Below are 27,827 nucleotides of genomic sequence, written 5' to 3'. Positions count from 1 at the left end.
CTTTCTTTTAATGAACACTGTTGTGCAAACTGCTTAAAACTTCCATAAAGGTTTGATTGACAGTCTGACCTGGGGGAAGAAATTTGATATGAACTATGTCCTTGGCATCAAAAGAAGCAAATCAGCATTCTTTTGATGTTTGATGTGACTTTATGTCTTTTTTCTTTTTTGGACAGGGGGCTGATGTTTTCCATTGGCTTGACTGTTGCATTTGTCTGGGTCATAATCACAGCACCATGACTCATCACTGGTAATAACCTTTGACAGAAAATATGGATCAGTTTCATGCTGTTGTTTCACAGCATGACGTGTTTCAACTCGATGTTCCTTTTGCTTGTCAGTCAGAACCTGAGGAACAAACTTGGCAGCTACCATATTTATTCCCAAATCTTGTGTTAAAATTCGCTGAATCAAGTTCCAAGATAACCAACGAATCTCTGTTAGTTGATCAATTGGCTGCTGATGGTCTGAGAGCCTAAGTTCTTGAATTTTTTATTATTTTCGTTGATTTGGGGAGTTGATGGATGTCCAGAAGAAGGTTTCATGAACTGACATGTCGCCATTTTTAAATCAAGCAAACCACTCCTACACGCGAGTTTTTCCCATAGCGTCATCTTCATAAGCTCTTTTCAACATTAAAACAGTTTCGGCAGCATTTTTATCATGCAGAAAACAAAATTTCACAGCTGCACATTGTTCACTTAAACTTGTCACCATGAAAACTAAAACAAGAACAAAGAAGTGTTAGCAAAACAATCACTGCAGATGAACAGATCAAGTCAGGTCAACAACACAGGCAGTACTGAACTGGCAATGAGTTCCGCTGTACATGCCTAGCAGCAGAGGTGGGTACTATACACGCTCTGCCCACAGCAATGTTATTCTGTTTTGTGTGCTTGTACGGGCATGCCTGAGCTATGTATTCCTCATAGCTTGACTGAGTCTATTCTGCCTCTGCTTGTAAGCAATATGATTTTAAGGCACAGGGTCTACTTTGTATACCCATTTTGCTGTATCTCTAAGATTCATGAGCCATTTGGTTCTTCGGTTAACTAAGGTGCAAGTTTCCTCCTTACTTTTTCCATCCTTAGGGGAGCATGTTTGTCACATAGTTGAGTAAATTTGTTAATAAATAGTTTATGTCTGAGAAGTGAATAGAAGATGTCCCCCGAACTATTTCTTGCAACTCTCTTGCATGTTCATACAAATTAATGCATTTTAATTTTTGCAATCTGATTTCAGTGGTAAAATTCCTAACTCATGTGCAGCAAGACAGCAGGATCCTAACTACATTCTTATAGAAAGTGTTCAGGCTAAAGCAATTAATGTGCACCCAATTGTTAATGCACTATCTGATCATGTTAATGCACAGTTAATGGAAATAAGCAACACTGCACCTTGACACATATCGTGTTGGAAACTTTCCATCTGTTATGCCTCATACTCCCACCAATAACCAAACTTTTTCCTGAGTTCTCATTCTATTTCTAACACAGTTACACACGAAATATTTAACATGTACATAGATACTTGAAAGTATTATGTACTTGTATACTTGTATGCAGTTATCATATTGGATGTGCTCATTTCAGTAATGCAATTACTTTTATTACAAACTTGATCAATTAAAAGTTATACCTAATTGAAAGTTCTACTGCAATATATATGAAACTAATTAACTTCTGAGATAATTGACACTGACATCTATAAGTAGCTATATCTTCCCTGCCATATTCCGCCTATATGCTTGCTAGATTTGGAAATCTGACACTGCACTTTTGTTGCTATACTTTTTCCAAATCAAATGACACGTGCTACTAATTAATTAAGCCACTACTTCAGGTTTCAGATAATTTATCGTAATCTAAAAATTTTTCAAGATGGATGCCATATTCATAAGTGGGTTATTCCAAACACAGAAGCAAGAGGTGGTTCTTTATACTTCAATAATTTACTAACCTTCAGTATGTTCCATGAACAAAAATAGCTATTGAAATTTGTAGTTCATTCAAAAGAGTTGTCAGAACATGGATTTTCTGAGATTAAGAAAAATTTATACATCAGTATTTAAATAACCCATCTCAACCAAAAATCACCAGTCAGTGATCAACAAGCAATCATGTAATGTCAGTATCACTATATGTCAATGTTTTCAAGTTTCATTTGTCATTTTAACATAACCATGAAATTGTGGGCCCTGTTAGCTGCCACTTAATACATTTGTTTCAATCACTTGTAAAAGCCTGTGAGTGTCAAGTATTGTGCAACATCTTTGTATCCACAAATCTCAGCTGTGATAGTAAACACACAATATGCACGTTTAACTTTTTCATGAAACCTACTTACCAGTTATTTTAATTATGTTACCATGTTTTTACAAGACAATAACATGTGCATTGTGTTTTATAACTTTTCCCCTTGGTTATGCTAATAATATTTCATTCTTGCATTTCTAGTGAACATCACAATTTTTGCAATATACATCTTAATGATCCAAAAGAAGAAGCTTGTATATGATGTCAGTGTCTAAGGGTTGGTGTCCAATAAAAAAATCTTGATTAAAATATAAATCATCAGGGCATTTTGGTATATTAGGAATGAAGCACAACATTGAATTTTAATTTTGACATTTGTTATTCTTACACGCATTCATCTCAAGACTGTTCACAAACATTATACATCACATCAAAAAAAAAACTGTTCTAACATAAATTTAGCGTTCCCACCAGCAGATGTCCCACAGGGAACAGATGAGTTGTCATGGATACAACAGAGGGGTAGTTCAAAACCTGCTACGGAGGGTGCATATTCCACGTCAAATCGGCAAACCTGCTGATGGAAGTGCTTATTTGCAAGTGGCAGAAAGTAGAACAGGCCAGTGCTGCCCCTTCAGAGTTCCAGTGCTGCCCCTTCAGAGTTAGACTGCCATGGACTTAGCCTAGTGCTTGTCCCAAGAGTTACTGTGAGCTCAATCATTAGCCACAGATGCCAGCAGCATGCTGCGTTATTGTTGTGCGTGTATCTATGCGGGTATGGGTGCTCTGTTGCCCATAGTTCCATTCACATATTCACAGAACTCTATTCCCTGGTTGTTACTGAGTCACCATCAGCACGTGAAGTACTGCACCAACTGTGTTGAGCAGTGGCATTGTCATGTCTTCTGCAGATACTAAAGTGACATTCTTACACATGTGAAGTATCTGCTTTTTTCCCTTTTCTTTTCCTCTTTTCAAAGTGTTCTTTTTGGCTAACCAGGTGCACAGCATTTCTGCAAAGCTGATAGGAACAGTTGTGCCTACAGAAGACACAGCAGCAACTACAACAGCAGCAGGAGCAGAGGCAAACGCTGATAACCCAGAATACAGACTCATTTCACATCCTTAACTCAGTGGTGGGGCAACTTTCTTCTCCACCCCTGCTGCTGCTGCCCCCCTAACACCATTTGCTGGCTTCAATGATTCTACAGAAAGGTGGGAGAATTATCTGTGTGCTGCACTGTCAGATAAGGCATAGTGTCAAACCAGTTGACAGGGCCATCTTATTGTTGTCTAGCTGGGTGGATTTATATGAAGTTGTCCAAAATTTGAAACCCAAGTACAGATTTAAGTGTCAGGAAGTCGTTTCTGAAAGTATTTGTATTGATTGTAGCCTTGTATGGAAGTGAAATGTGGATGATAAATAGTTTAGACAAGAAGAGAATAGAAGCTTTTGAAATGTGGTGCCACAGAAGAATGCTGAAGATTAGATGGGTAGATCACATAACTAATGTGGAGGTATTGAATAGAATTGGAGAGAAGAAAAATTTGTGGCACACCTTGACTAGAAGAAGGGATCGGTTGGTAGGGCATATTCTGAGGCATCAAGGGATCACCAATTTAGTATTGGAGGGCAGCGTGGAGGGTAAAAATCTCAGTGGGAGACCAAGAGATGAATACACTAAGCAGAATGATGTAGGTTGCAGTAGGTACTGGGAGTTGAAGAAGTTGCATGGGATAGAGTAGCATGGAGAGCTGCATCAAACCAGTCTCAGGACTGAAGATCACAACAACAACAATCCTTAACATCAGTTTGCTGCAGATCTCTTGAACATATTCTGAGCCTGAATATAATAAATTTCCTAGAGACTGAAAAGGTTCTGTTCATGAATCAGCACTGTTTTGGAAAGCATCAGTCATGTTAAACTCAGCTTGCTCTTTTCTCACATGATGTACTATGGGCTAGGGATGAAGGGCAACAAGCAGACACTATATTTCTAGATTTTTTTAAAAGCATTTGACACAGTGCCCTACTGTAGACTGTTAGTGAAGGTACAAGCATATGGAATATGTTCCCAGATATATGAGTGGCTCAAAGACTTCTCAAGTAATAGAACGCAGCATTTTGTCCTAATACAGGGTGTATACGTGGACAAGGAAGAAAATTTCCTGGATTTCCCGGTTAAAAATACACTTTCTCCCGGGTGAAAACACGCTTTTTCCGTGTTAGGTGACAGCATATTTTCCCTTATCAATCCTTTGAATGGTTAAGGTTTTATACACGGGCGTAGAGTTTCCTGGCACTTTAGAAAACGAAACTCAGAGAAAAAGACGCATTTTGGAAATATCTTTTACGTGCAGCAAAATGTACATTGCGTATTTTCGTATTACGAATGTATACATTGGAATTCTGCCATACACCGCATGTTACTTTCTGAATCATTGTTATCGAGATTGTGATGCATTTCTGTAAGCCAGTCATAGCTCATTTTGTGTGATCTCGGCAGCCGATGACAGCGGATATTCAGAGCATGGGACACGTGATGTAGTCAGCCAACAGCAACATCACTGTTAAGTAGCATGAACACACAAACAGGGAAATTTAACAGTTTAAATTAATATACATAGTGTTGCTACAAGAAAAGCAAAACTTTCACATATAATATTGGTCTCTAAGGTTAATAAGCTGCAAGAGAAGCTATGATTTCGGATATAATGTTGATCTTTTTTGCGCATGCTACACTTTAAGAATCACACAAATGTGCCAGTAAAATTTTTAATAATGACAAATGTCTGATCTTCAGGGTTCGAAATTCTTCTAAATGGCTCGTCATCAAAAAGCAGAATTTTAAATGAGAGTCAAATGCTCTTTGATTTAAGAAATTCATGGTACATTCTTGCACATAGTTCAACTTACGTAAAAGGATATTTACTTTGAAAGTAACGCTTTTCAAAACACGATTTGCAATATTTACGCGTTAGAAATAGGTTCTTTTCAGCAGTTGCCAGAAAGTGCAGATAAGAGGCGTCACAGTGCTTGTGCAGCTACCATGACACAGGAAGACCATATGTAGGTACATGTAAAACATTGAAAGATCATATATTATGTCATAAAAGAAACAAGACATCAGAGGATACTCCAAGAGCATCAGAATTTCGTGAACCATAACTAAAATGTGAACATTTAAAGTGCATACTTAAGTGCACATTCATATGTCCACATTCCAAATCAAGTAGACCTCGACCTGATATTAAGCATTTCAGTGTGGTTTTTGAGATGTAAATTGTCTTGAAGCACCAGAACTGTATTATATCATGTTTGGTTCTTTATTATGGCATAACTCCATACGTGCTAGAAGATGAAAACGTGCACTTGAAATGCAGTGAACAGTTGAAACTAGCCAGTACTGTGGAAGTTAATATTTTGTTTCAAATACATTTGGTTTCAAATGTATTTGAAACAAAATATTAACTTCCACAGTACTGGCTAGTTTCAACTGTTCACTGCATTTCAAGTGCACGTTTTCATCTTCTAGCACGTATGGAGTTATGCCATTGTCTGTCTGCCTCGCCGGAAAAGGTTAATAATAGTCAAATTTCCTTAGCAAACAGACAAAAATAACTTCATTGTTCTGCAAGGAGATTAATGCTTGACAGTATGAAAGGAAGAAATAAAATAAAATCTGAAACTAATGACATATTTTAGCCTTCCGTAATTATGTGAATGTATTTTAATTCACTTGATAACTCCCGGCCACAGATATCTGTTTTGTTTTCATTTGATGTGAGAGTAAACGAAGTGGAAACAGCAAAATTGCTAAATGTAAACACGGGTCACATGAAGAATATCCACTATAACTCAGACTGCTCTGTGCATCATCCTCGGATCTATGATATTTGCGAACCGGTTAAAAAAAAATTGGATTTTCAAAAATATGTTCATCTTGTAGCACACATCTTTCTAAAAAGTCTGAAACATAAAACATACCTGTTCGAGGAAATGTAAGACATGTTATTTGATCTTAAGTGTGCCAAAGTGCAGTGCCACGCCCCTTCATAAAGCATTCTTCTATTGCACGTCACTGTATTTCGCTCTGTGGAATTGAAACGTGTATATTTTGTACTGGATGCCATCAAACTATATTCAGGTCAGTAGAATGTCCTGTGGTGCCTATCCTGCTCCAAGTAGGCCGGTTTGACAGCCTGCACCTCTTTTTTTTTTTTTTTTTAAAGTGATACAGATGGCCGTACCGTAGGTGCAACCACAACGGAGGGGTATCTGTTGAGAGGCCAGACAAACATGTGGTTCCTGAAGAGGGGCAGCAGCCTTTACAGTATTTGCAGGGGCAACAGTCTGGATGATTGACTGATCTGGCCTTGTAACATTAACCAAAACGGCCTTGCTGTGCTGGTACTGTGAACGGCTGAAAGCAAGGGGAAACTACAGCCGTATTTTTTCCCGAGAACATGCAGCTTTACTGTATGATTAGATGATGATGGTGTCCTCTTGGGTAAAATATTCCGGAGGTAAAATAGTCCCCCATTCGGATCTCCAGGTGGGGACTACTCAGGAGGACGTCGTTATCAGGAGAAAGAAAACTGGTGTTCTACGGATCGGAGCGTGGAATGTCAGATCCCTTAATCGGGCAGGTAGGTTAGAAAATTTAAAAACGGAAATGGATAGGTTAAAGTTAGATATAGTGGGAATTAGTGAAGTTCAGTGGCAGGAGGAACAAGACTTTTGGTCTGGTGATTACAGGGTTATAAATACAAAATCAAATAGGGGTAATGCAGGAGTAGGTTTAATAATGAATAAAAAGATAGGAGTGCGGGTTAGCTACTACAAACAGCATAGTGAACGCATTATTGTGGCCAAGATAGACACAAAGCCCATGCCTACTACAGTAGTACAAGTTTATATGCCAACTAGCTCTGCAGATGATGAAGAAATAGATGAAATGTATGACGAGATAAAAGAAATTATTCAGGTAGTGAAGGGAGACGAAAATTAATAGTCATGGGTGACTGGAATTTGTCAGTAGGAAAAGGGAGACAAGGAAACATAGTAGGTGAATATGGATTGGGGGGAAGAAATGAAACAGGAAGCCGCCTTGTAGAATTTTGACAGAGCATAACTTAATCATAACTAACACTTGGTTCAAGAGTCATAAAAGAAGGTTGTATACCTGGAAGAATCTTGGAGATACTAAAAGGTATCAGATAGATTATATAATGGTAAGACAGAGATTTAGGAACCAGGTTTTAAATTGTAAGACATTTCCAGGGGCAGATGTGGATTCTGACCACAATCTATTGGTTATGAACTGCAGAATGAAACTGAAGAAACTGCAAAAAGGTGGGAATTTAAGGAGATGGGACCTGGATAAACTGAAAGAACCAGAGGTTGTACAGAGTTTCAGGGAGAGCATAAGGAAACAATTGACAGGAATGGGGGAAAGAAATACAGTAGAAGAAGAATGGGTAGCTCTGAGGGATGTAGTAGTGAAGGCAGCAGATGATCAAGTAGGTAAAAAGACGAGGGCTAATAGAAATCCTTGGGTAACAGAAGAAATATTGAATTTAATTGATGAAAGGAGAAAATATAAAAACGCAGTAAATGAAACAGGCAAAAAGGAATACAAACGTCTCAAAAATGAGATCGACAGGAAGTGCAAAATGGCTAAGCAGGGATGGCTAGAGGACAAATGTAAGGATGTAGAGGCTTGTCTCACTAGGGGTAAGATAGATACTGCCTACAGGAAAATTAAAGAGAACTTTGGAGAGAAGAGAGCCACTTGTATGAATATCAAGAGCTCAGATGGCAACCCAGTTCTAAGCAAAGAAGGGAAGGTAGAAAGGTGGAAGGAGTATATAGAGGGTTTATACAAGGGCAATGTACTTGAGGACAATATTATGGAAATGGAAGAGAATGTAGATGAAGACGAAATGGGAGATATGATACTACGTGAAGAGTTTGACAGAGCACTGAAAGACCTGAGTCGAAACAAGGCCCCGGGAGTAGACAACATTCCATTAGAACTACTGATGGCCTTGGGAGAGCCAGTCATGACAAAACTCTACCATCTGGTGAGCAAGATGTATGAGACGGGCGAAATACCCTCAGACTTCAAGAAGAATATAATAATTCCAATCCCAAAGAAAGCAGGTGTTGACAGATGTGAAAATTACCGAACTATCAGTTTAATAAGTCACAGCTGCAAAATACTAACGCAAATTCTTTACAGACGAATGGAAAAACTGGTAGAAGCCGACCTCGGGGAAGATCAGTTTGGATTCTGTAGAAATGTTGGAACACGTGAGGCAATACTAACCTTACGACTTATCTTAGAAGAAAGATTAAGAAAAGGCAAACCTACGTTTCTAGCATTTGTAGACTTAGAGAAAGCTTTTGACAATGTTAACTGGAATACTCTCTTTCAAATTCTGAAGGTGGCAGGGGTAAAATACAGGGAGAGAAAGGCTATTTACAATTTGTACAGCAACCAGATGGCAGTTATAAGAGTCGAGGGGCATGAAAGGGAAGCAGTGGTTGGGAAAGGAGTGAGACAGGGTTGCAGCCTCTCCCCGATGTTATTCAATCTGTATATTGAGCAATTAGTAAAGGAAACAAAAGAAAAATTCAGAGTAGGTATTAAAATTCATGGAGAAGAAGTAAAAACTTTGAGGTTCGACGATGACATTGTAATTCTGTCAGAGACAGCAAAGGACTTGGAAGAGCTGTTGAACGGAATGGACAGTGTCTTGAAAGGAGGATATAAGATGAACATCAACAAAAGCAAAATGAGGATAATGGAATGTAGTCAAATTAAGTCGGGTGATGTTGAGGGTATTAGATTAGGAAATGAGACACTTAAAGTAGTAAAGGAGTTTTGCTATTTGGGGAGCAAAATAACTGATGATGGTTGAAGTAGAGAGGGTATAAAATGTAGACTGGCAATGGCAAGGAAAGCGTTTCTGAAGAAGAGAAATTTGTTAACATCGAGTGTAGATTTAAGTGTCAGGAAGTCATTTCTGAAAGTATTTGTATGGAGTGTAGCCATGTATGGAAGTGAAACATGGACGATAAATAGTTTGGACAAGAAGAGAATAGAAGCTTTCGAAATGTGGTGCTACAGAAGAATGCTGAAGATAAGGTGGGTAGATCATGTAACTAACGAGGAGGTATTGAATAGGATTGGGGAGAAGAGAAGTTTGTGGCACAACTTGACTAGAAGAAGGGATCGGTTGGTAGGACATGTTCTGAGGCATCAAGGAATCACAAATTTAGCATTGGAGGGCAGCGCGGAGGGTAAAAATCGTAGAGGGAGACCAAGAGATGAATACACTAAGCAGATTCAGAAGGATGTAGGTTGCAGCAAGAGCAAGTACTGGGAGATGAAGAAGCTTGCACAGGATAGAGTAGCATGGAGAGCTGCATCAAACCAGTCTCAGGACTGAAGACACCCCCCCCCCCCAAAAAAGAAAAAAAAAAAAAATAAATAAATCTCGCATTTACTAGCGGATTGGATTATTTCTAATTGTGAGAACAAGAAATCTTCAGAAAATTAGCACTCTTTATTGCCTATTAGCTAATAACTTGCTGTTTTGTGTGACGTAAAATTAAATATTGGATACATAAAACAAATAAAGAAAAGAGACAAGCAACAAAGTACACATTTCTTCAATCCTTAGCTCCTAGCATTTTTGTCTGTCTAATCTTGCTATAGCTTTACATGGCATTCTTTCCTTTCTGCGAAGGAATCTATTACCTCATCAAAGCTCGTCAAATGACTTACTACATGAAAAATCGAAATGTTATCTAATACTGAAAAATCTGTTAACACAAGTAATACCCAAGACTTGTGTGGTTTCTTGATCTGATTGCATCTATTCTGGTATTACTTGTTCGTACAACACGTTTTCCGCAATACTTCCACATGTAAGAGTGATTTCAGGTGTGCCGCAGGGGAGTGTCATAGGACCGTTGCTATTCACAATATACATAAATGACCTTGTGGATGACATCGGAAGTTCACTGAAGCTTTTTGCGGATGATGCTGTGGTATATCGAGAGGGTGTAACAATGGAAAATTGTACTGAAATGCAGGAGGATCTGCAGTGAATTGACTCATGGTGCAGGGAATGACAATTGAATCTCAATGTAGACAAGTGTAATGTGCTGTGAATACATAGAAAGAAAGATCCCTTATCATTTAGCTACAATTTAGCAGGTCAGCAACTGGAAGCAGTTAATTCCATAAATTATCTGGGAGTACACATTAGGAATTATTTAAAATGGAATGATCATATAAAGTTGATCGTCGTTAAAGCAGATGCCAGACTGAGATTCATTGGAAGAATCCTAAGGAAATGTAATCCGAAAACAAAGGAAGTTGGTTACAGTACGCTTGTTCACCCACTCTTGAATACTGCTCAGCAGTGTGGGATCCGTACCAGATAGAATTGATAGAAGAGATACAGAAGATCCAACAGAGAGCAGCGCGCTTCGTTACAGGATCATTTAGTAATCGCGAAAGCGTTAGGGAGATGATAGATAAACTCCAGTGGGAGACTCTGCAGGAGAGACGCTCAGTAGCTCGGTACGGGCTTTTGTTGTAGTTTCGAGAACATACCTTCACTGAGGAGTCAAGAAGTATATTGCCCCTCCTACGTATATCTCGTGAAGAGACCATGAGGATAAAATCAGAGAGATTAGAGCCCACACACAGGCATACCGACAATCCTTCTTTCCACGAACAATACGAGACTGGAATAGAAGGGAGAACTGATAGAGGTACTCAAGGCACCCTCCGCCACACACCGTCAGGTGGCTTGCGGAGTATGGATGTAGATGTAGATGTAGAATAGAACTTCAGCGGTTGCTAGCCGGGGACTGTACAACTGGTCCTTACTTGTGTAGCGACCTGGCCAAAAATTTTCTGTCAAAATTTCATTTTCTCGGGTACACCGAGAAGACATTACGTAATATTTCTCACCTGTTATTCCTGTCAGTCATTTATTTCCATTCTGGTAGTCTGAATCTATGGAATTTGCTAGTAATTATAACAATGCTGATCATTCGCAAACCCAGTCGACCACATAATCAGACAGCAATTGGCATTCATCCATTCGGCTTTACTCCACTAAGCTCGTATAGCCCCGACCCCTTTCGTCTGCAGAAAGTTTATTTCTAGATGTGACGAGGATTCTCCTGACAGAAACATCACGTACACTATGCATGCTTTCAAAAATAAACTTATGATTCATTCAGAAATCGACTTAAAACGTGTTCAAAAACCAACAGGGAAGCATTTCAAAATAATCGATAGATAAACGTGTGCTGGATGCTAGGCGCTTTGTGAACCAAGTTTTTTTTCCCTCCAGAATATGAATTTGGTGCCCCTATTCCCGGTTGCATCTAGCTGCTTGCTGCAACAGCCAATAGCCACATTCCTGTAGCCAGAAGCGGGAGAATCTACTGCTCAAATGCGACTCTCCTGCGCATGCGCATGAGCCCGCTCGTAACAGTTGTGACTTCACGCTCATCAGAGGCAATTTGTTGTTATGAAGCATTGCATAGTCTTCCTAAAGCCTTTGACACATTTTGCTGTTGGCAGACACTTGCATGAGCACTGTGTGTCGTTCTTGTATATGGCACATTTCCTTTGCAATTTAAGTTATTTTCATTTTTTTCTCTCGTTTATGTTTTATTGTTGAAGTATTATTTTGCAGTAGCGGAATACAGTAATATCCTTTCTTAGAGTAACTGTTCTTACCAGCTGAAATTACAAAAATTTAACTGAAAACTAAAACAATGCAAAATTCCTGGAATCCTAAAAAATTCCCGGGTTTCTTGCTTTGATGAGTATTACCACAAATATATTCAACTTTTTTTTCTAAGGCCCTGTATATTTATAAACATTTAAAAGAATTGCAAAGTCCAACTTTATATTAGTTAAGTTATGCTCAAAATCCACATTATAAGGCTATGAAAATTTATAACAAAGTGAAAGGAAGAGTATTGCTCAGCAGAAACTAAGAAAGACTGAAAAAAACCTTACATGAGAAACCAGTGCAGAAATGTTACTATTCAGTGGAAGAATTTCTAAATGACAACCTAAAACTTTGAGCAGGAGAGAGAAAGTACTTACGACTGTAAATTTTATAAGTTTCTTACTTTTGAAGAAAAATTATTAATTGCTTAATTACATAATTATTCACTACTGTATATTGTATTACTGATATTAAAAGGAAAATTGCAAGCCAGGTTTTGAATTTGACGAGCCTCCTGTACATTAAGTCAATGGCTTGAAATTGTATGACAATCAACTTCTATTCTGAATATGGAAAATCATTCTGAAACTCTAGGATGCATAATTAACAAAAGTATGTAAAATACAAAGCACATTAACTGCTTGGAACATCTGACAAACATACCATTATTTCAATTTCTCCAGTTCTCAGGCTGGATCCTCCTTGTGCTCTGTCATTCAAAATAGCTAATTTTAGTCCTTTAGACACATCTTCTATAACTATTTTTGAAGTTATAGGATAGTAATTTCCAGAAATTGGTTCATAAACCTCTAAGTCCCACGTAGGTCTGAAGTTGATTACCCTTTTCAACATTTCTCTACCATTTGAGTCAGTATAAAATGTGTTATTGTTCACTAAGTCTGTTGTTACGCGAGTGATCACTTCTTTTCCAATACCATCACTGAAAATGAAAGTAATGACAAATAAATCATGTTATAAAACCTGCTGAACTAATATTTAATAAAGTTGCTAGATAGAAGACACAAAAAACTTACTCAACTGGTATGGGACCCACCAACCATTCAAGTTCAATATAATTTTTATCTTTATACACTCTGGTCACTTGGCTTATCCAATCAGTAAATGTCTGATGGACTTCTTCAACGAGCTCACCTACAACAGATGTAAGTTTTTCTCAAATCTTATTCTCACCAGGTTTACATTTTCTAGCAAATAGAAGTAGTTTATCCTGATTTTCTCAAAATATCTTATAACATTAGCCATTTTATATGTTCTCTTTCTGTTGAGTGTTCCATTTATTATATCTGTAAGTTTGTACATGCTTCAGTGTTTAATGATTGTATATTTTCTGCTTTTTTCTTTCTTTAACTTGCACTGTCAAATAAAATTGTTGTACTATACTTCAACCAGTTATACATCATGAAATACACTGAAGTGTGATATACATTCAACAACAAAAGTGATCATGGTTAAATCTTGTAGATGAGTATTACAAAAGATGACAAAATGCTTGTGGTGAACTCTACAATAACCACACTCCTTGTGGCTCGGTGGTTCAGTAGTTACATATCAGTTTACACATTCAAAGTTTCGTTGTTATGTCCCAACCCGCTAAAACTGTAACAGAATATTTGGCATCTGGTGATTCTGATAACATGCTTCAATAGAACTACATAACACACCAAGCCAAACTTAAACTGTCATCACTCCAAAGTTGGCCAATATCCCTATAACCAACTGACCATAAAACGATCTCATATGAAAATTCACTTTTTGAAAATATTTGCTTCAAATCTCAAAATGGGACCCAGCAGAACGGATGGCATCAATCAGAATAAACAAGACAATGACACATTCAACCTACTAACAGAAAATGAGCCATGGCAAAGTATAACAAAAATTCATTTAATAAAATCAATACTACGCACCAACTCAATGGAAAATTACGCAGTTACATCACTCAATTACTTGAGAGCATGTCCAACATACAATACTCATTACTGACTGCATGCAAACCATGAAGTCTGCAAATATCTTCTATCTGTGCTATGGCTTCCTTTGAGACTGATGAAATAATTAACTGATGTTTTACTTACAATAATCTGTTTCACATCATCTCAAAATAGGTGATAACTGACTAACCCACATCAACATATTTAGGAATTTTCAGTTTGTTTATTTAAACATAGTATCTGAAAAATCGATCTGACATAAAGTCACTTCTACTGTTAAGTCAATCAAAATCATATTTTTGCCTTGTTACAATTATAACAACAAAAAGGGGAATGCTGCTTAGTAATCATCAATAATAAAACTCTATTTTTTTAACTTTGTCATTGTTTTATTTCCAAAAATTTTATGAAGATACATAGTGTTCAAAAGCTAATTTGAGTTTCAATTTCTTAAAAAAATTAAACAAATAGCCATACATTATTTGAAATGATGGAAAATGACACATAAAATCACAATTCATGCAATCCTAGTTCCCATCACGCACTACCCTCTTCTCTCTCCCCAGTCCACTCCCTCACTCTTACTCTCTTGACAGTTACCAGCAAACTGCTTTAGTTTGTCATCTAGTGGTGCCCTCGAGTAAAAAATATGCAGTCATCTGAGTGGGGCTTACAAATGTCTCGTTTCATTTCAATATGACCTCTCTGATGTGTTCAGTCACTACAGTTACTGAGTCAGATGGTCTATAAAAGCATTTTATTACCACCAAACAATAGAAAATCCAGGATGGAATGTAACAATATTATGAGAAGGAAAGTTGCCGCTCACCATATAGCAGAGACGTTGAGTCGCAGAGGCCCACAACACAAAGATTTTCACACATAAACCTTTCGGCCAATGGCCTTTGTCAACAATAGACACACAAATGCACACACGCACTCACACAAACGCAAACACAACAGCTGTGTTTGCATGAGTGTGTGTGTGTGTGTGCTTATATGTGTCTATTGTTGACAAAGGCCATTGGCTGAAAGCTTTATGTGTGAAAATCTTCTTGTTGTGCCGACCTGTGATTCAACATCTCCGCTATATGATGAGTGGCAACTTTCCTTCTCATAATATTGTTACATCTTGTGACTCTTGAAGTTTTCCCGGCGTATCGAATATTCCACAAGATTTCGGGATTGCAGCCGGATCTCATCGACTTCTTTCCACGAGTGTTTGACACTCGCCTGAAGATCGCTGTAAGGTTGTCAGCCGAAATATCGTGGAAAGAAGTCGATGAGATCCGGCTGCAATCCCGAAATCTTGTGGAATATTGTTACATCTTATTACCATATTTGACCCATTTTTGATGCATAGCTTATGTAACAACCTGACTAGACATTACTGAGTTCTTTGTGGCACCTAGCACACCACCACCACCACCACCACTGGTGAGTAGCATATCCTTTTGGTGTATAGTCCAGACTGAAATTTAGCTTTCACTGATATGCGTTACTTGTTTCAACCAGCTTTGAGTCCCTACTACTGCATGGCCATTATTAGCTTTCAATGAGTGAGATTAATTCTGCAACCTTACCATGAGATTTAGGAACCAGGTTTTAAATTGTAAGACATTTCCAGGGGCAGATGTGGACCCTGAGCACAATCTATTGGTTATGACCTGTAGATTAAAACTGAAGAAACTACAAAAAGGTGGGAATTTAAGGAGATGGGACCTGGATAAACTAAAAGAACCAGCGGTTGTACAGAGTTTCAGGGAGAGCATAAGGGAACAATTGACAGGAATGGGGGAAAGAAATACAGTAGAAGAAGAACGGGTAGCTTTGAGGGATGAAGTAGTGAAGGCAGCAGAGGATCAAGTAGGTAAAAAGACGAGGGCTAGTAGAAATCCTTGGGTAACAGAAGAAATATTGAATTTAATTGATGAAAGGAGAAAATATAAATGCAGTAAATGAAGCAGGCAAAAAGGAATACAAACGTCTAAAAAATGAGATCGACAGGAAGTGCAAAATGGCTAAGCAGGGATGGCTAGAGGACAAATGTAAGGATGTAGAGGCTTGTCTCACTAGGGGTAAGATAGATACTGCCTACAGGAAAATTAAAGATACCTTTGGAGAGAAGAGAACGACTTTTATGAATATCAAGAGCTCAGATGGCAACCCAGTACTAAGCAAAGAAGGGAAAGCAGAAAGGTGGAAGGAGTATATAGAGGGTCTATACAAGGGCGATGTACTTGAGGACAATATTATGGAAATGGAAGAGGATGTAGATGAAGATGAAATGGGAGATACGATACTGCGTGAAGAGTTTGACAGAGCACTGAAAGACCGGAGTCGAAACAAGGCCCCGGGAGTAGACAACATTCCATTAGAACTACTAACAGCCTTGGGAGAGCCAGTCCTGACGAAACTCTACCATCTGGTAAGCAAGATGTATGAAACAGGCGAAATACCCTCAGACTTCAAGAAGAATATAATAATTCCAATCACAAAGAAAGCAGGTGTTGACAGATGCGAAAATTACCGAACTATCAGTTTAATAGGTCACAGCTACAAAATACTAACGCGGATTCTTTACAGACGAATGGAAAAACTAGTAGAGGCCGACCTCGGGGAAGATCAGTTTGGATTCCGTAGAAATGTTGGAACACGTGAGGCAATGCTGACCCTACGACTTATCTTAGAAGCTAGATTAAGGAAAGGCAAACCTACGTTTCTAGCATTTGTAGACTTAGAGAAAGCTTTTGACAATGTTGACTGGAATACTCTTTCAAATTCTAAAGGTGGCAGGGGTAAAATACAGGGAGCAAAAGGCTATTTACAATTTGTACAGAACCAGATCCGGCAGTTATAAGAGTCGAGGGGCATGAAAGGGAAGCAGTGGTTGGGAAGGGAGTGAGACAGGGTTGTAGCCTCTCTCCAATGTTATTCAATCTGTATATTGAGCAAGCAGTAAAGGAAACAAAAGAAAAATTCGGAGTAGGTATTAAAATCCAGGAAGAAGAAATAAAAACTTGGAGGTTCACTGATGACATTGTAATTCTGTCAGAGACAGCAAAGGACTTGGAAGAGCAGTTGAACGGAATGGACAGTGTCTTGAAAGGAGAATATAAGATGAACATCAACAAAAGCAAAACGAGGATAATGGAATGTAGTCGAATTAAGTCAGGTGATGCTGAGGGTATTAGATTAGGAAATGAGACACTTAAAGTAGTAAAGGAGTTTTGCTATTTGGGGAGCAAAATAACTGATGATGGTCGAAGTAGAGAGGATATAAAATGTAGACTGGCAATGGCAAGGAAAGCGTTTCTGAAGAAGAGAAATTTGTTAACATCGAGTATAGATTTAAGTGTCAGGAAGTCATTTCTGAAAGTATTTGTATGGAGTGTAGCCATGTATGGAAGTGAAACATGGACTATAAATAGTTTGGACAAGAAGAGAATAGAAGCTTTCAAAATGTGGTGCTACAGAAGAATGCTGAAGATTAGATGGGTAGATCACATAACTAATGAGGAAGTATTGAATAGGATTGGGGAGAAGAGAAGTTTGTGGCACAACTTGACCAGAAGAAGGGATCGGTTGGTAGGACATGTTCTGAGGCATCAAGGGATCACAAATTTAGCATTGGAGGGCAGCGTGGAGGGTAAAAATTGTAGGGGGAGACCAAGAGATGAATACACTAAGCAGATTCAGAAGGATGTAGGTTGCAGTAGGTACTGGGAGATGAAGAAGCTTGCACAGGATAGAGTAGCATGGAGAGCTGCATCAAACCAGTCTCAGGACTGAAGACCACAACAACAACAACCTTACCATGGATGCTCTTATGGTTAACAACAGCCCTTTACTATTACTCTTTCTTATGCATATTATTTTTTTCTCTTTCTTCTGCTTTCCACTGTTATACATAAAAAATAAACCTATATATGTTTGTGTTCACAGAATTTGAAAGGTATAATCTGTCAATTAACTTGAAATTTTGACACAATGTTACCTTCATATATGTGTATGTGTTTTCATATATCTGTTTTTAATATAACTAATATATACACAAATTTGTAGTCTGTAAAGGGGAAATCTTATTACTAAAAATCTCAAAAAGTTCTTGACTGATTTACTTCAAATTTTTTACATGATACTATAACAAACATTCAGATGGACATAGGCTACATATTCTTAATATATGTAATGTATAGATATACAGGATGATTTTTTTACACTGTGTACAAACTCCAGGTGTAATGAACTTACGTCTGGAAATGCATGGTTTCCATGCTAAAGACTATTTATTCACTCATACTTTGTTGCAGAGGCTGAGGTTTAATACACTCTGTACCATAGTTACAGTATGCATTGTTTCCTCCTAGAGGGTGGTACTGTTCCTCATATGTCATGCCCTAGCACCCTCTCTTGCGATAGTAATTGGTAATGTTGTGCCCGATTCAATTCTCTTGCTGATTCATCTTTTGGTGGATGTGATACAGTGTTGTACACTTTTTCTGGTAAAGGCTGTGGCCAAAACCCTAAGTGTAAGAATCTTTTAAGTGTGCCTGTCTGCAACCTGACATGTCGTCTTTATGGTAAGTAGTGAACTGTCTTCTCCTACATTGTTGACATTACAACCTGGATTTCCATTGCTTAGTTTTGTTTTATTCTTAGACGAGGTAACTATCTGTTGTGACTCGCCGATCATTTAAAGTGCCGCTGCGCAATTACGCACGTGCTCTACGTGCGGCGCTGTCTGCCTGCCAGCCATGCAGCAGCGGCGCCACCTAAGCGGCCAGCCGAGCAGCGGCCGCTAGACTGAGACTCAGTGCTTATCTGAACGCTAACGTGTTCACATGTCAACTTACTCTGTGACATATATGTGTTGTTGTGTCGTTTCTAAATATACTTGTTAAACTAGAAGTTCTAACAATTGGCGACGAGGTAGTGGATTTTTCCTTTTCACCGTTGACTCACAGGGTTCCATGGCTACTGTCGAGCAACTCTTGCAAAATCTCCTTGAACAGCAAACGCTTCTAACGGCGGCGATTCGCGATTTCGTCGTGGCGTCAAATGCGGGCCGTTTCTCATCGTTGGCTGTACCGCCTTTTCCTCCTTACGACGAGACGGCAGAAGACTGGTCGGATTATGAAAAACGTCTTCGACAGCACTTCTTGGCATTTTATGTCTCGGACGAACAAGCATGTAAGTCTCTGTTCCTTTCCTGGATTTCGCCTCAAATGTATCGGTTGTTGTCGCAATTGGCCCCTTTGAAGGATCCTGCGTCTTTGTCCTTTGCTGAAATGTGTTCCCTTCTGTCTGTATATTTTCAAAAGCAAACGCCTGTGGTAGCCCCTCGTGTTGCCTTTTATCGTTGTCACAAACAACCCAATCAATCCTATCACGCTTGGGCTGCTGAACTTCACGGCCTCAGTCGAAAGTGTCACTTTGTTACTGATGTTCACAAAGAATCCTACGCCGATTCCATGGTACGGGATGCTATTATCCGGTCGGCGCCCGACAAAGTAGTTCGGCAACGTGCCCTTCAGTTGGCGAATCCGACTTTAGATGAAGTTCTCTCCATTGCGCAGTCTTTTGAAATTTCTCGCGCCACTGGGGCACAAATAGAAGCTTGGGGTGACGTCGGGGAAATACAACCTCTGTGCGCTGTTGACGACGAGCGCGGCGCGTCCCCACCGGCCGACGTGGCCGCAGTGCGCTCTCACGCGCAGCCTCGGCCAAGCCGTAAACAAACCCCTAAGAAACTGCAGCAAAATCCCCGGCAACTTCCTTCATGTCCAAGGTGTTTTACGAAACATTCACGCGAGGATTGTCCACAACGTTGGGCTGTGTGTCACAACTGCAAAAAGAAAGGTCATGTGTCTTCCGTTTGCAAGTCCGACCGCATACATGAAGTTCAGGAACATGACGCTGATTCTGATTCTGTGTTGTCTGTCAATTGCACTTCTTCCCTTTCAGGGAAGTTATTCCTCACTGTCCAAATCCTTGGTCGAGATGTTCGCATGCAAGTGGATACCGGTTCTGCCGCCACTATAATTAATTCTCAGACGTATCTTCAGCTGGGTTCTCCACTCCTGTCCCCTGTCACTCGGCAATTACGGACGTACAATAAACAGAAGATTTCTCTCTTGGGACAGTTTAATGCGAAGGTATCTTACAAATCCGTCGTTCGCACTGTTCCCATATTTGTGGTCGACCAGGGCAACGCAGAAAATCTTTTTGGTTTCGATGCCTTCCGCGTTTTTGGGTTCTCCATAGATGACTCTGTCAATATTGTCTCTGACGCTAGTCCCTATGCTCAACTGGATTCTTTGTCGACGACCTTTTCGTCCATTTTTTCTCCTGGGTTAGGCCGTGCACACGACTTTGAAGCTCATATCACGCTCAAACCCACTGCTCGGCCTAAGTTTTTTCGGGCTCGGCCCATTCCTGTGGCCCTTCGTGATCGGGTCAAACAGGAGTTGGATCGTCTCACTACTTCAGGGTCTTGCTTCCTGTCACTTCCAGTGAGTGGTCCTCTCCTGTCGTTGTAGTTGCCAAGCCCAATGGTTCTATTCGTCTCTGTGGCGATTTCAAAGCCACGGTAAATGCTCAATGCCTCATCGACACTTACCCTATGCCCCGTCCTGAAGAACTGTTCACTAAACTCGCTGGAGGGCAGTATTTTTCTAAAATTGACCTGTCAGAAGCTTATCATCAACTTCCTCTCGACGCTGCTTCCCGGCAGTTTCTGGTTCTTAACACGCCTTTCGGCCTCTATCAATACCAACGCTTGCCATTCGGGGTTGCTAGCGCCCCTGCTCTCTTTCAGCGATTCTTGGAACAATTATTGCTCCCTGTTCCTGGGTGTATCAATTACATGGACGACATTGTTGTCACGGGCTCCACCACTGACGAACATCTTCAAAATCTCCACACACTTTTTAATGTCTTACAGACTGCAGGTCTTAAGTGTAATCTTCAGAAATCACAATTTTTTCAGGCATCTATCACGTACTTGGGGTTTCAACTCTCTCGGGATGGTATTCGTCCGCTTCAACAAACTGTCACTGCGATCGATGCCCTTCCTCGCCCTACGTCTGTTAAGGAACTGCAGGCCTTCTTGGGGAAAATCGCCTACTATCACAAGTTTTTACCGTCTGCAGCGTCGGTGGCTCAGCCGTTGCATCGCCTGTTGCATAAAAACGTGCCTTTTCACTGGTCCGCGTCATGTGACGCAGCTTTCCAGAAATTGAAGACTATGCTGATACAGGCCCCGTGCCTAGCTACTTATTGACCTGGCAAACATCTTGTCCTTGCTACAGACGCCTCTCACTACGGGGTTGGGGCAGTCCTTGCGCACCGTTTTTCTGACGGTTCGGAACAACCCATTGCTTATGCCTCCAAAACGCTCACGGATGCCCAACAAAAGTATTCTCAGATTGAGAAAGAAGCTTTGGCCATCATTTATGCTCTTCATAAGTTTGGTGTTTTTCTCTATGGCACAAAATTTCATCTTGTTACGGATCACAAACCACTTGTTTCCTTGTTTCACCCATCAACGTCACTTCCCGACAAGGCTGCACACCGCCTCCAGCGTTGGGCTCTTTACTTGTCCCGTTTCAACTATGAGATTCATTTCCGGCCAACGGCTCAACATGCGAATGCTGATGCTTTGTCTCGCCTCCCCATGGGCCCTGATCAGGCATTCGATAGGGACGAACTTTTGTGTTTCCACCTGGATGTGGCCGAGCAGCGGGTTGTGGACGGGTTCCCCATCACTGGGGACAGGCTGGCGGCTGCTACGGGTTCCGACCCTACCCTCTCCCGGGTTTTACGCTGTATTCAGACGGGTTGGCCTGATCGCCCGTCCGCTAAGACTTCTGATCCGTTGCAGAACTACTACCCTTTGCGCTACCGCCTCACAGCTAGGGATGGTGTTATCCTCCTCTCCACTGACAATGTTTCGCCGCGTGTTGTGGTCCCCGCATCTTTGCGTGCTTCGGTCTTGCGCCTCCTTCACCAGGGGCACTGGGGTGTGTCGCGCACCAAATCTCTGGCGCGCCGTCATGTGTACTGGCCTGGCATCGACTCTGAAATCGTACACATGGTCGCTGCCTGCGGCCCTTGTGCGTCACAGGCCGCTGCCCCGAAGTCATCTTTGTCACCGTGGCCTTCGCCTGAGAAGCCCTGGGAGCGCATTCATGCTGATTTTGCGGGACCCTTTTTAGGTACTTATTGGCTCCTCGTAATTGACGCCTACTCTAACTTTCCTTTCATTGTCCGTTGCACGTCACCTACCACCGCGGCAACCACCAGTGCTCTCGCCCGCATTTTTTCTTTGGAAGGCCTCCCCTCTACTCTTGTTACTGATAATGGTCCGCAATTTGCCTCTTCTGACTTTGCGGATTTTTGAGCTCGTCACGGTGTTACGCATGTCACGGCCCCGCCGTTCCATCCACAATCCAACGGTGAGGCTGAACGACTGGTCCGCACGTTTAAGGCTCAAATGCGGAAACTTCTGACTTCTTCTGCTGCCGATGAGGCGCTTCTCCAGTTCCTGGCGTCTTACCGTTTCACCCCCATGGGCGATCACAGCCCGGCTGAGCTCTTACATGGCCGACAGCCCCGCACTCTACTTCATCTTCTGCGGCCTCCCACCTCCCGGCCGCGGGTGCCGTCACTTGGCCGGTTCACCGCCGACGACCTCGTCTGGGTACGGGGATATGGCAGGCGGCCAAAATTTAGCCCGGGCCACATCTTAAGACACCGTGGCAGACGCCTGTATGAAATCCAGACGGACACAGGTGTTGCAGTGCGTCATTCGGACCAGCTTCGGCCTCGGGTGCCAACAACACCTGTTCCGAATGCCGCCACACCACCCTTGACTCTCCCTGATGCTCGGGATCTTGGCACATCTCCATACTCACAACGCCGCCCTCTACCAGTCATCGCGATGCCAGCACCAGAACGGATGACACCAGACGACGTGCCCATGCAGGAACCGGAGGACCAACCAGTGTCAGAGTACATCTGCTCGCCTCCTCCTCCAACGGACGCTGACGCATCGCCCATGTCTCCTGTCATATCAACTGGACTTGCCGCAATGGGCAGATTGGTGCGTGGGGCCCCAGCAGATTCGACCCCTACGTCTCCTGTCATCTCGACCCATTATCATCGGGGACACTTCCGTCCGTACGGGAAGCCTCCTCCTCGAGACTTTACGTCGAGTCACACAACGCCTATGGACGTCAGCCATCTCCAGGACACATCCATCAAGACCAGTGCAACAATTTCAAAGGGGGGAAAAGTGTTGTGACTCGCCGATCATTTAAAGTGCCACTGCGCAATTACGCACGTGCTCTACGTGCGGCGCTGTCTGCCTGCCAGCCATGCAGCAGCGGCGCCACCTAAGCGGCCAGCCGAGCAGCGGCCGCTAGACTGAGACTCAGTGCTTATCTGAACGCTAACGTGTTCACATGTCAACTTACTCTGTGACATATATGTGTTGTTGTGTCGTTTCTAAATATACTTGTTAAACTAGAAGTTCTAACAATTGGCGACGAGGTAGTGGATTTTTCCTTTTCACCGTTGACTCACAGGGTTCCATGGCTACTGTCGAGCAACTCTTGCAAAATCTCCTTGAACAGCAAACGCTTCTAACGGCGGCGATTCGCGATTTCGTCGTGGCGTCAAATGCGGGCCGTTTCTCATCGTTGGCTGTACCGCCTTTTCCTCCTTACGACGAGACGGCAGAAGACTGGTCGGATTATGAAAAACGTCTTCGACAGCACTTCTTGGCATTTTATGTCTCGGACGAACAAGCATGTAAGTCTCTGTTCCTTTCCTGGATTTCGCCTCAAATGTATCGGTTGTTGTCGCAATTGGCCCCTTTGAAGGATCCTGCGTCTTTGTCCTTTGCTGAAATGTGTTCCCTTCTGTCTGTATATTTTCAAAAGCAAACGCATGTGGTAGCCTCTCGTGTTGCCTTTTATCGTTGTCACAAACAACCCAATCAATCCTATCACGCTTGGGCTGCTGAACTTCACGGCCTCAGTCGAAAGTGTCACTTTGTTACTGATGTTCACAAAGAATCCTACGCCGATTCCATGGTACGGGATGCTATTATCCGGTCGGCGCCCGACAAAGTAGTTCGGCAACGTGCCCTTCAGTTGGCGAATCCGACTTTAGATGAAGTTCTCTCCATTGCGCAGTCTTTTGAAATTTCTCGTGCCACTGGGGCACAAATAGAAGCTTGGGGTGACGTCGGGGAAATACAACCTCTGTGCGCTGTTGACGACGAGCGCGGCGCGTCCCCACCGGCCGACGTGGCCGCAGTGCGCTCTCACGCGCAGCCTCGGCCAAGCCGTAAACAAACCCCTAAGAAACTGCAGCAAAATCCCCGGCAACTTCCTTCATGTCCAAGGTGTTTTACGAAACATTCACGCGAGGATTGTCCACAACGTTGGGCTGTGTGTCACAACTGCAAAAAGAAAGGTCATGTGTCTTCCGTTTGCAAGTCCGACCGCATACATGATGTTCAGGAACATGACGCTGATTCTGATTCTGTGTTGTCTGTCAATTGCACTTCTTCCCTTTCAGGGAAGTTATTCCTCACTGTCCAAATCCTTGGTCGAGATGTTCGCATGCAAGTGGATACCGGTTCTGCCGCCACTATAATTAATTCTCAGACGTATCTTCAGCTGGGTTCTCCACTCCTGTCCCCTGTCACTCGGCAATTACGGACGTACAATAAACAGAAGATTTCTCTCTTGGGACAGTTTAATGCGAAGGTATCTTACAAATCCGTCGTTCGCACTGTTCCCATATTTGTGGTCGACCAGGGCAACGCAGAAAATCTTTTTGGTTTCGATGCCTTCCGCGTTTTTGGGTTCTCCATAGATGACTCTGTCAATATTGTCTCTGACGCTAGTCCCTATGCTCAACTGGATTCTTTGTCGACGACCTTTTCGTCCATTTTTTCTCCTGGGTTAGGCCGTGCACACGACTTTGAAGCTCATATCACGCTCAAACCCACTGCTCGGCCTAAGTTTTTTCGGGCTCGGCCCATTCCTGTGGCCCTTCGTGATCGGGTCAAACAGGAGTTGGATCGTCTCACTACTTCAGGGGTCTTGCTTCCTGTCACTTCCAGTGAGTGGTCCTCTCCTGTCGTTGTAGTTGCCAAGCCCAATGGTTCTATTCGTCTCTGTGGCGATTTCAAAGCCACGGTAAATGCTCAATGCCTCATCGACACTTACCCTATGCCCCGTCCTGAAGAACTGTTCACTAAACTCGCTGGAGGGCAGTATTTTTCTAAAATTGACCTGTCAGAAGCTTATCATCAACTTCCTCTCGACGCTGCTTCCCGGCAGTTTCTGGTTCTTAACACGCCTTTCGGCCTCTATCAATACCAACGCTTGCCATTCGGGGTTGCTAGCGCCCCTGCTCTCTTTCAGCGATTCTTGGAACAATTATTGCTCCCTGTTCCTGGGTGTATCAATTACATGGACGACATTGTTGTCACGGGCTCCACCACTGACGAACATCTTCAAAATCTCCACACACTTTTTAATGTCTTACAGACTGCAGGTCTTAAGTGTAATCTTCAGAAATCACAATTTTTTCAGGCATCTATCACGTACTTGGGGTTTCAACTCTCTCGGGATGGTATTCGTCCGCTTCAACAAACTGTCACTGCGATCGATGCCCTTCCTCGCCCTACGTCTGTTAAGGAACTGCAGGCCTTCTTGGGGAAAATCGCCTACTATCACAAGTTTTTACCGTCTGCAGCGTCGGTGGCTCAGCCGTTGCATCGCCTGTTGCATAAAAACGTGCCTTTTCACTGGTCCGCGTCATGTGACGCAGCTTTCCAGAAATTGAAGACTATGCTGATACAGGCCCCGTGCCTAGCTACTTATTGACCTGGCAAACATCTTGTCCTTGCTACAGACGCCTCTCACTACGGGGTTGGGGCAGTCCTTGCGCACCGTTTTTCTGACGGTTCGGAACAACCCATTGCTTATGCCTCCAAAACGCTCACGGATGCCCAACAAAAGTATTCTCAGATTGAGAAAGAAGCTTTGGCCATCATTTATGCTCTTCATAAGTTTGGTGTTTTTCTCTATGGCACAAAATTTCATCTTGTTACGGATCACAAACCACTTGTTTCCTTGTTTCACCCATCAACGTCACTTCCCGACAAGGCTGCACACCGCCTCCAGCGTTGGGCTCTTTACTTGTCCCGTTTCAACTATGAGATTCATTTCCGGCCAACGGCTCAACATGCGAATGCTGATGCTTTGTCTCGCCTCCCCATGGGCCCTGATCAGGCATTCGATAGGGACGAACTTTTGTGTTTCCACCTGGATGTGGCCGAGCAGCGGGTTGTGGACGGGTTCCCCATCACTGGGGACAGGCTGGCGGCTGCTACGGGTTCCGACCCTACCCTCTCCCGGGTTTTACGCTGTATTCAGACGGGTTGGCCTGATCGCCCGTCCGCTAAGACTTCTGATCCGTTGCAGAACTACTACCCTTTGCGCTACCGCCTCACAGCTAGGGATGGTGTTATCCTCCTCTCCACTGACAATGTTTCGCCGCGTGTTGTGGTCCCCGCGTCTTTGCGTGCTTCGGTCTTGCGCCTCCTTCACCAGGGGCACTGGGGTGTGTCGCGCACCAAATCTCTGGCGCGCCGTCATGTGTACTGGCCTGGCATCGACTCTGAAATCGTACACATGGTCGCTGCCTGCGGCCCTTGTGCGTCACAGGCCGCTGCCCCGAAGTCATCTTTGTCACCGTGGCCTTCGCCTGAGAAGCCCTGGGAGCGCATTCATGCTGATTTTGCGGGACCCTTTTTAGGTACTTATTGGCTCCTCGTAATTGACGCCTACTCTAACTTTCCTTTCATTGTCCGTTGCACGTCACCTACCACCGCGGCAACCACCAGTGCTCTCGCCCGCAATTTTTCTTTGGAAGGCCTCCCCTCTACTCTTGTTACTGATAATGGTCCGCAATTTGCCTCTTCTGACTTTGCGGATTTTTGAGCTCGTCACGGTGTTACGCATGTCACGGCCCCGCCGTTCCATCCACAATCCAACGGTGAGGCTGAACGACTGGTCCGCACGTTTAAGGCTCAAATGCGGAAACTTCTGACTTCTTCTGCTGCCGATGAGGCGCTTCTCCAGTTCCTGGCGTCTTACCGTTTCACCCCCATGGGCGATCACAGCCCGGCTGAGCTCTTACATGGCCGACAGCCCCGCACTCTACTTCATCTTCTGCGGCCTCCCACCTCCCGGCCGCGGGTGCCGTCACTTGGCCGGTTCACCGCCGACGACCTCGTCTGGATACGGGGATATGGCAGGCGGCCAAAATGGAGCCCGGGCCGCATCTTAAGACACCGTGGCAGACGCCTGTATGAAATCCAGACGGACACAGGTGTTGCAGTGCGTCATTCGGACCAGCTTCGGCCTCGGGTGCCAACAACACCTGTTCCGAATGCCGCCACACCACCCTTGACTCTCCCTGATGCTCGGGATCTTGGCACATCTCCATACTCACAACGCCGCCCTCTACCAGTCATCGCGATGCCAGCACCAGAACGGATGACACCAGACGACGTGCCCATGCAGGAACCGGAGGACCAACCAGTGTCAGAGTACATCTGCTCGCCTCCTCCTCCAACGGACACTGACGCATCGCCCATGTCTCCTGTCATATCAACTGGACTTGCCGCAATGGGCAGATTGGTGCGTGGGGCCCCAGCAGATTCGACCCCTACGTCTCCTGTCATCTCGACCCATTATCATCGGGGACACTTCCGTCCGTACGGGAAGCCTCCTCCTCGAGACTTTACGTCGAGTCA

At 42.8% G+C, this 27,827-nt stretch overlaps 1 protein-coding gene across 1 annotated transcript in view; it reads right to left on the bottom strand.

Moving 5' to 3' along the window:
• The window catches only part of LOC126240382 (lysosomal alpha-mannosidase-like), a 293,209-nt gene that overhangs the window by 38,510 nt on the left and 226,872 nt on the right, over positions 1-27,827 (bottom strand). The window contains exons 13-14 of the mRNA XM_049947921.1: positions 13,064-13,181; positions 12,693-12,969 (exon numbers count right to left, since the gene is read on the bottom strand). Coding sequence (XP_049803878.1) covers positions 12,693-12,969; positions 13,064-13,181 — 395 coding nt within the window. The remainder of the gene's footprint in view (positions 1-12,692; positions 12,970-13,063; positions 13,182-27,827) is intronic.

Source organism: Schistocerca nitens, chromosome 1 (assembly GCF_023898315.1).
Source record: "Schistocerca nitens isolate TAMUIC-IGC-003100 chromosome 1, iqSchNite1.1, whole genome shotgun sequence".
Classification (NCBI taxonomy): Eukaryota; Metazoa; Arthropoda; class Insecta; order Orthoptera; family Acrididae; genus Schistocerca; species Schistocerca nitens.
The sequence above is the reverse complement of the archived record's forward strand: the minus strand, read 5'-3'. Positions and strand labels throughout refer to the sequence as shown.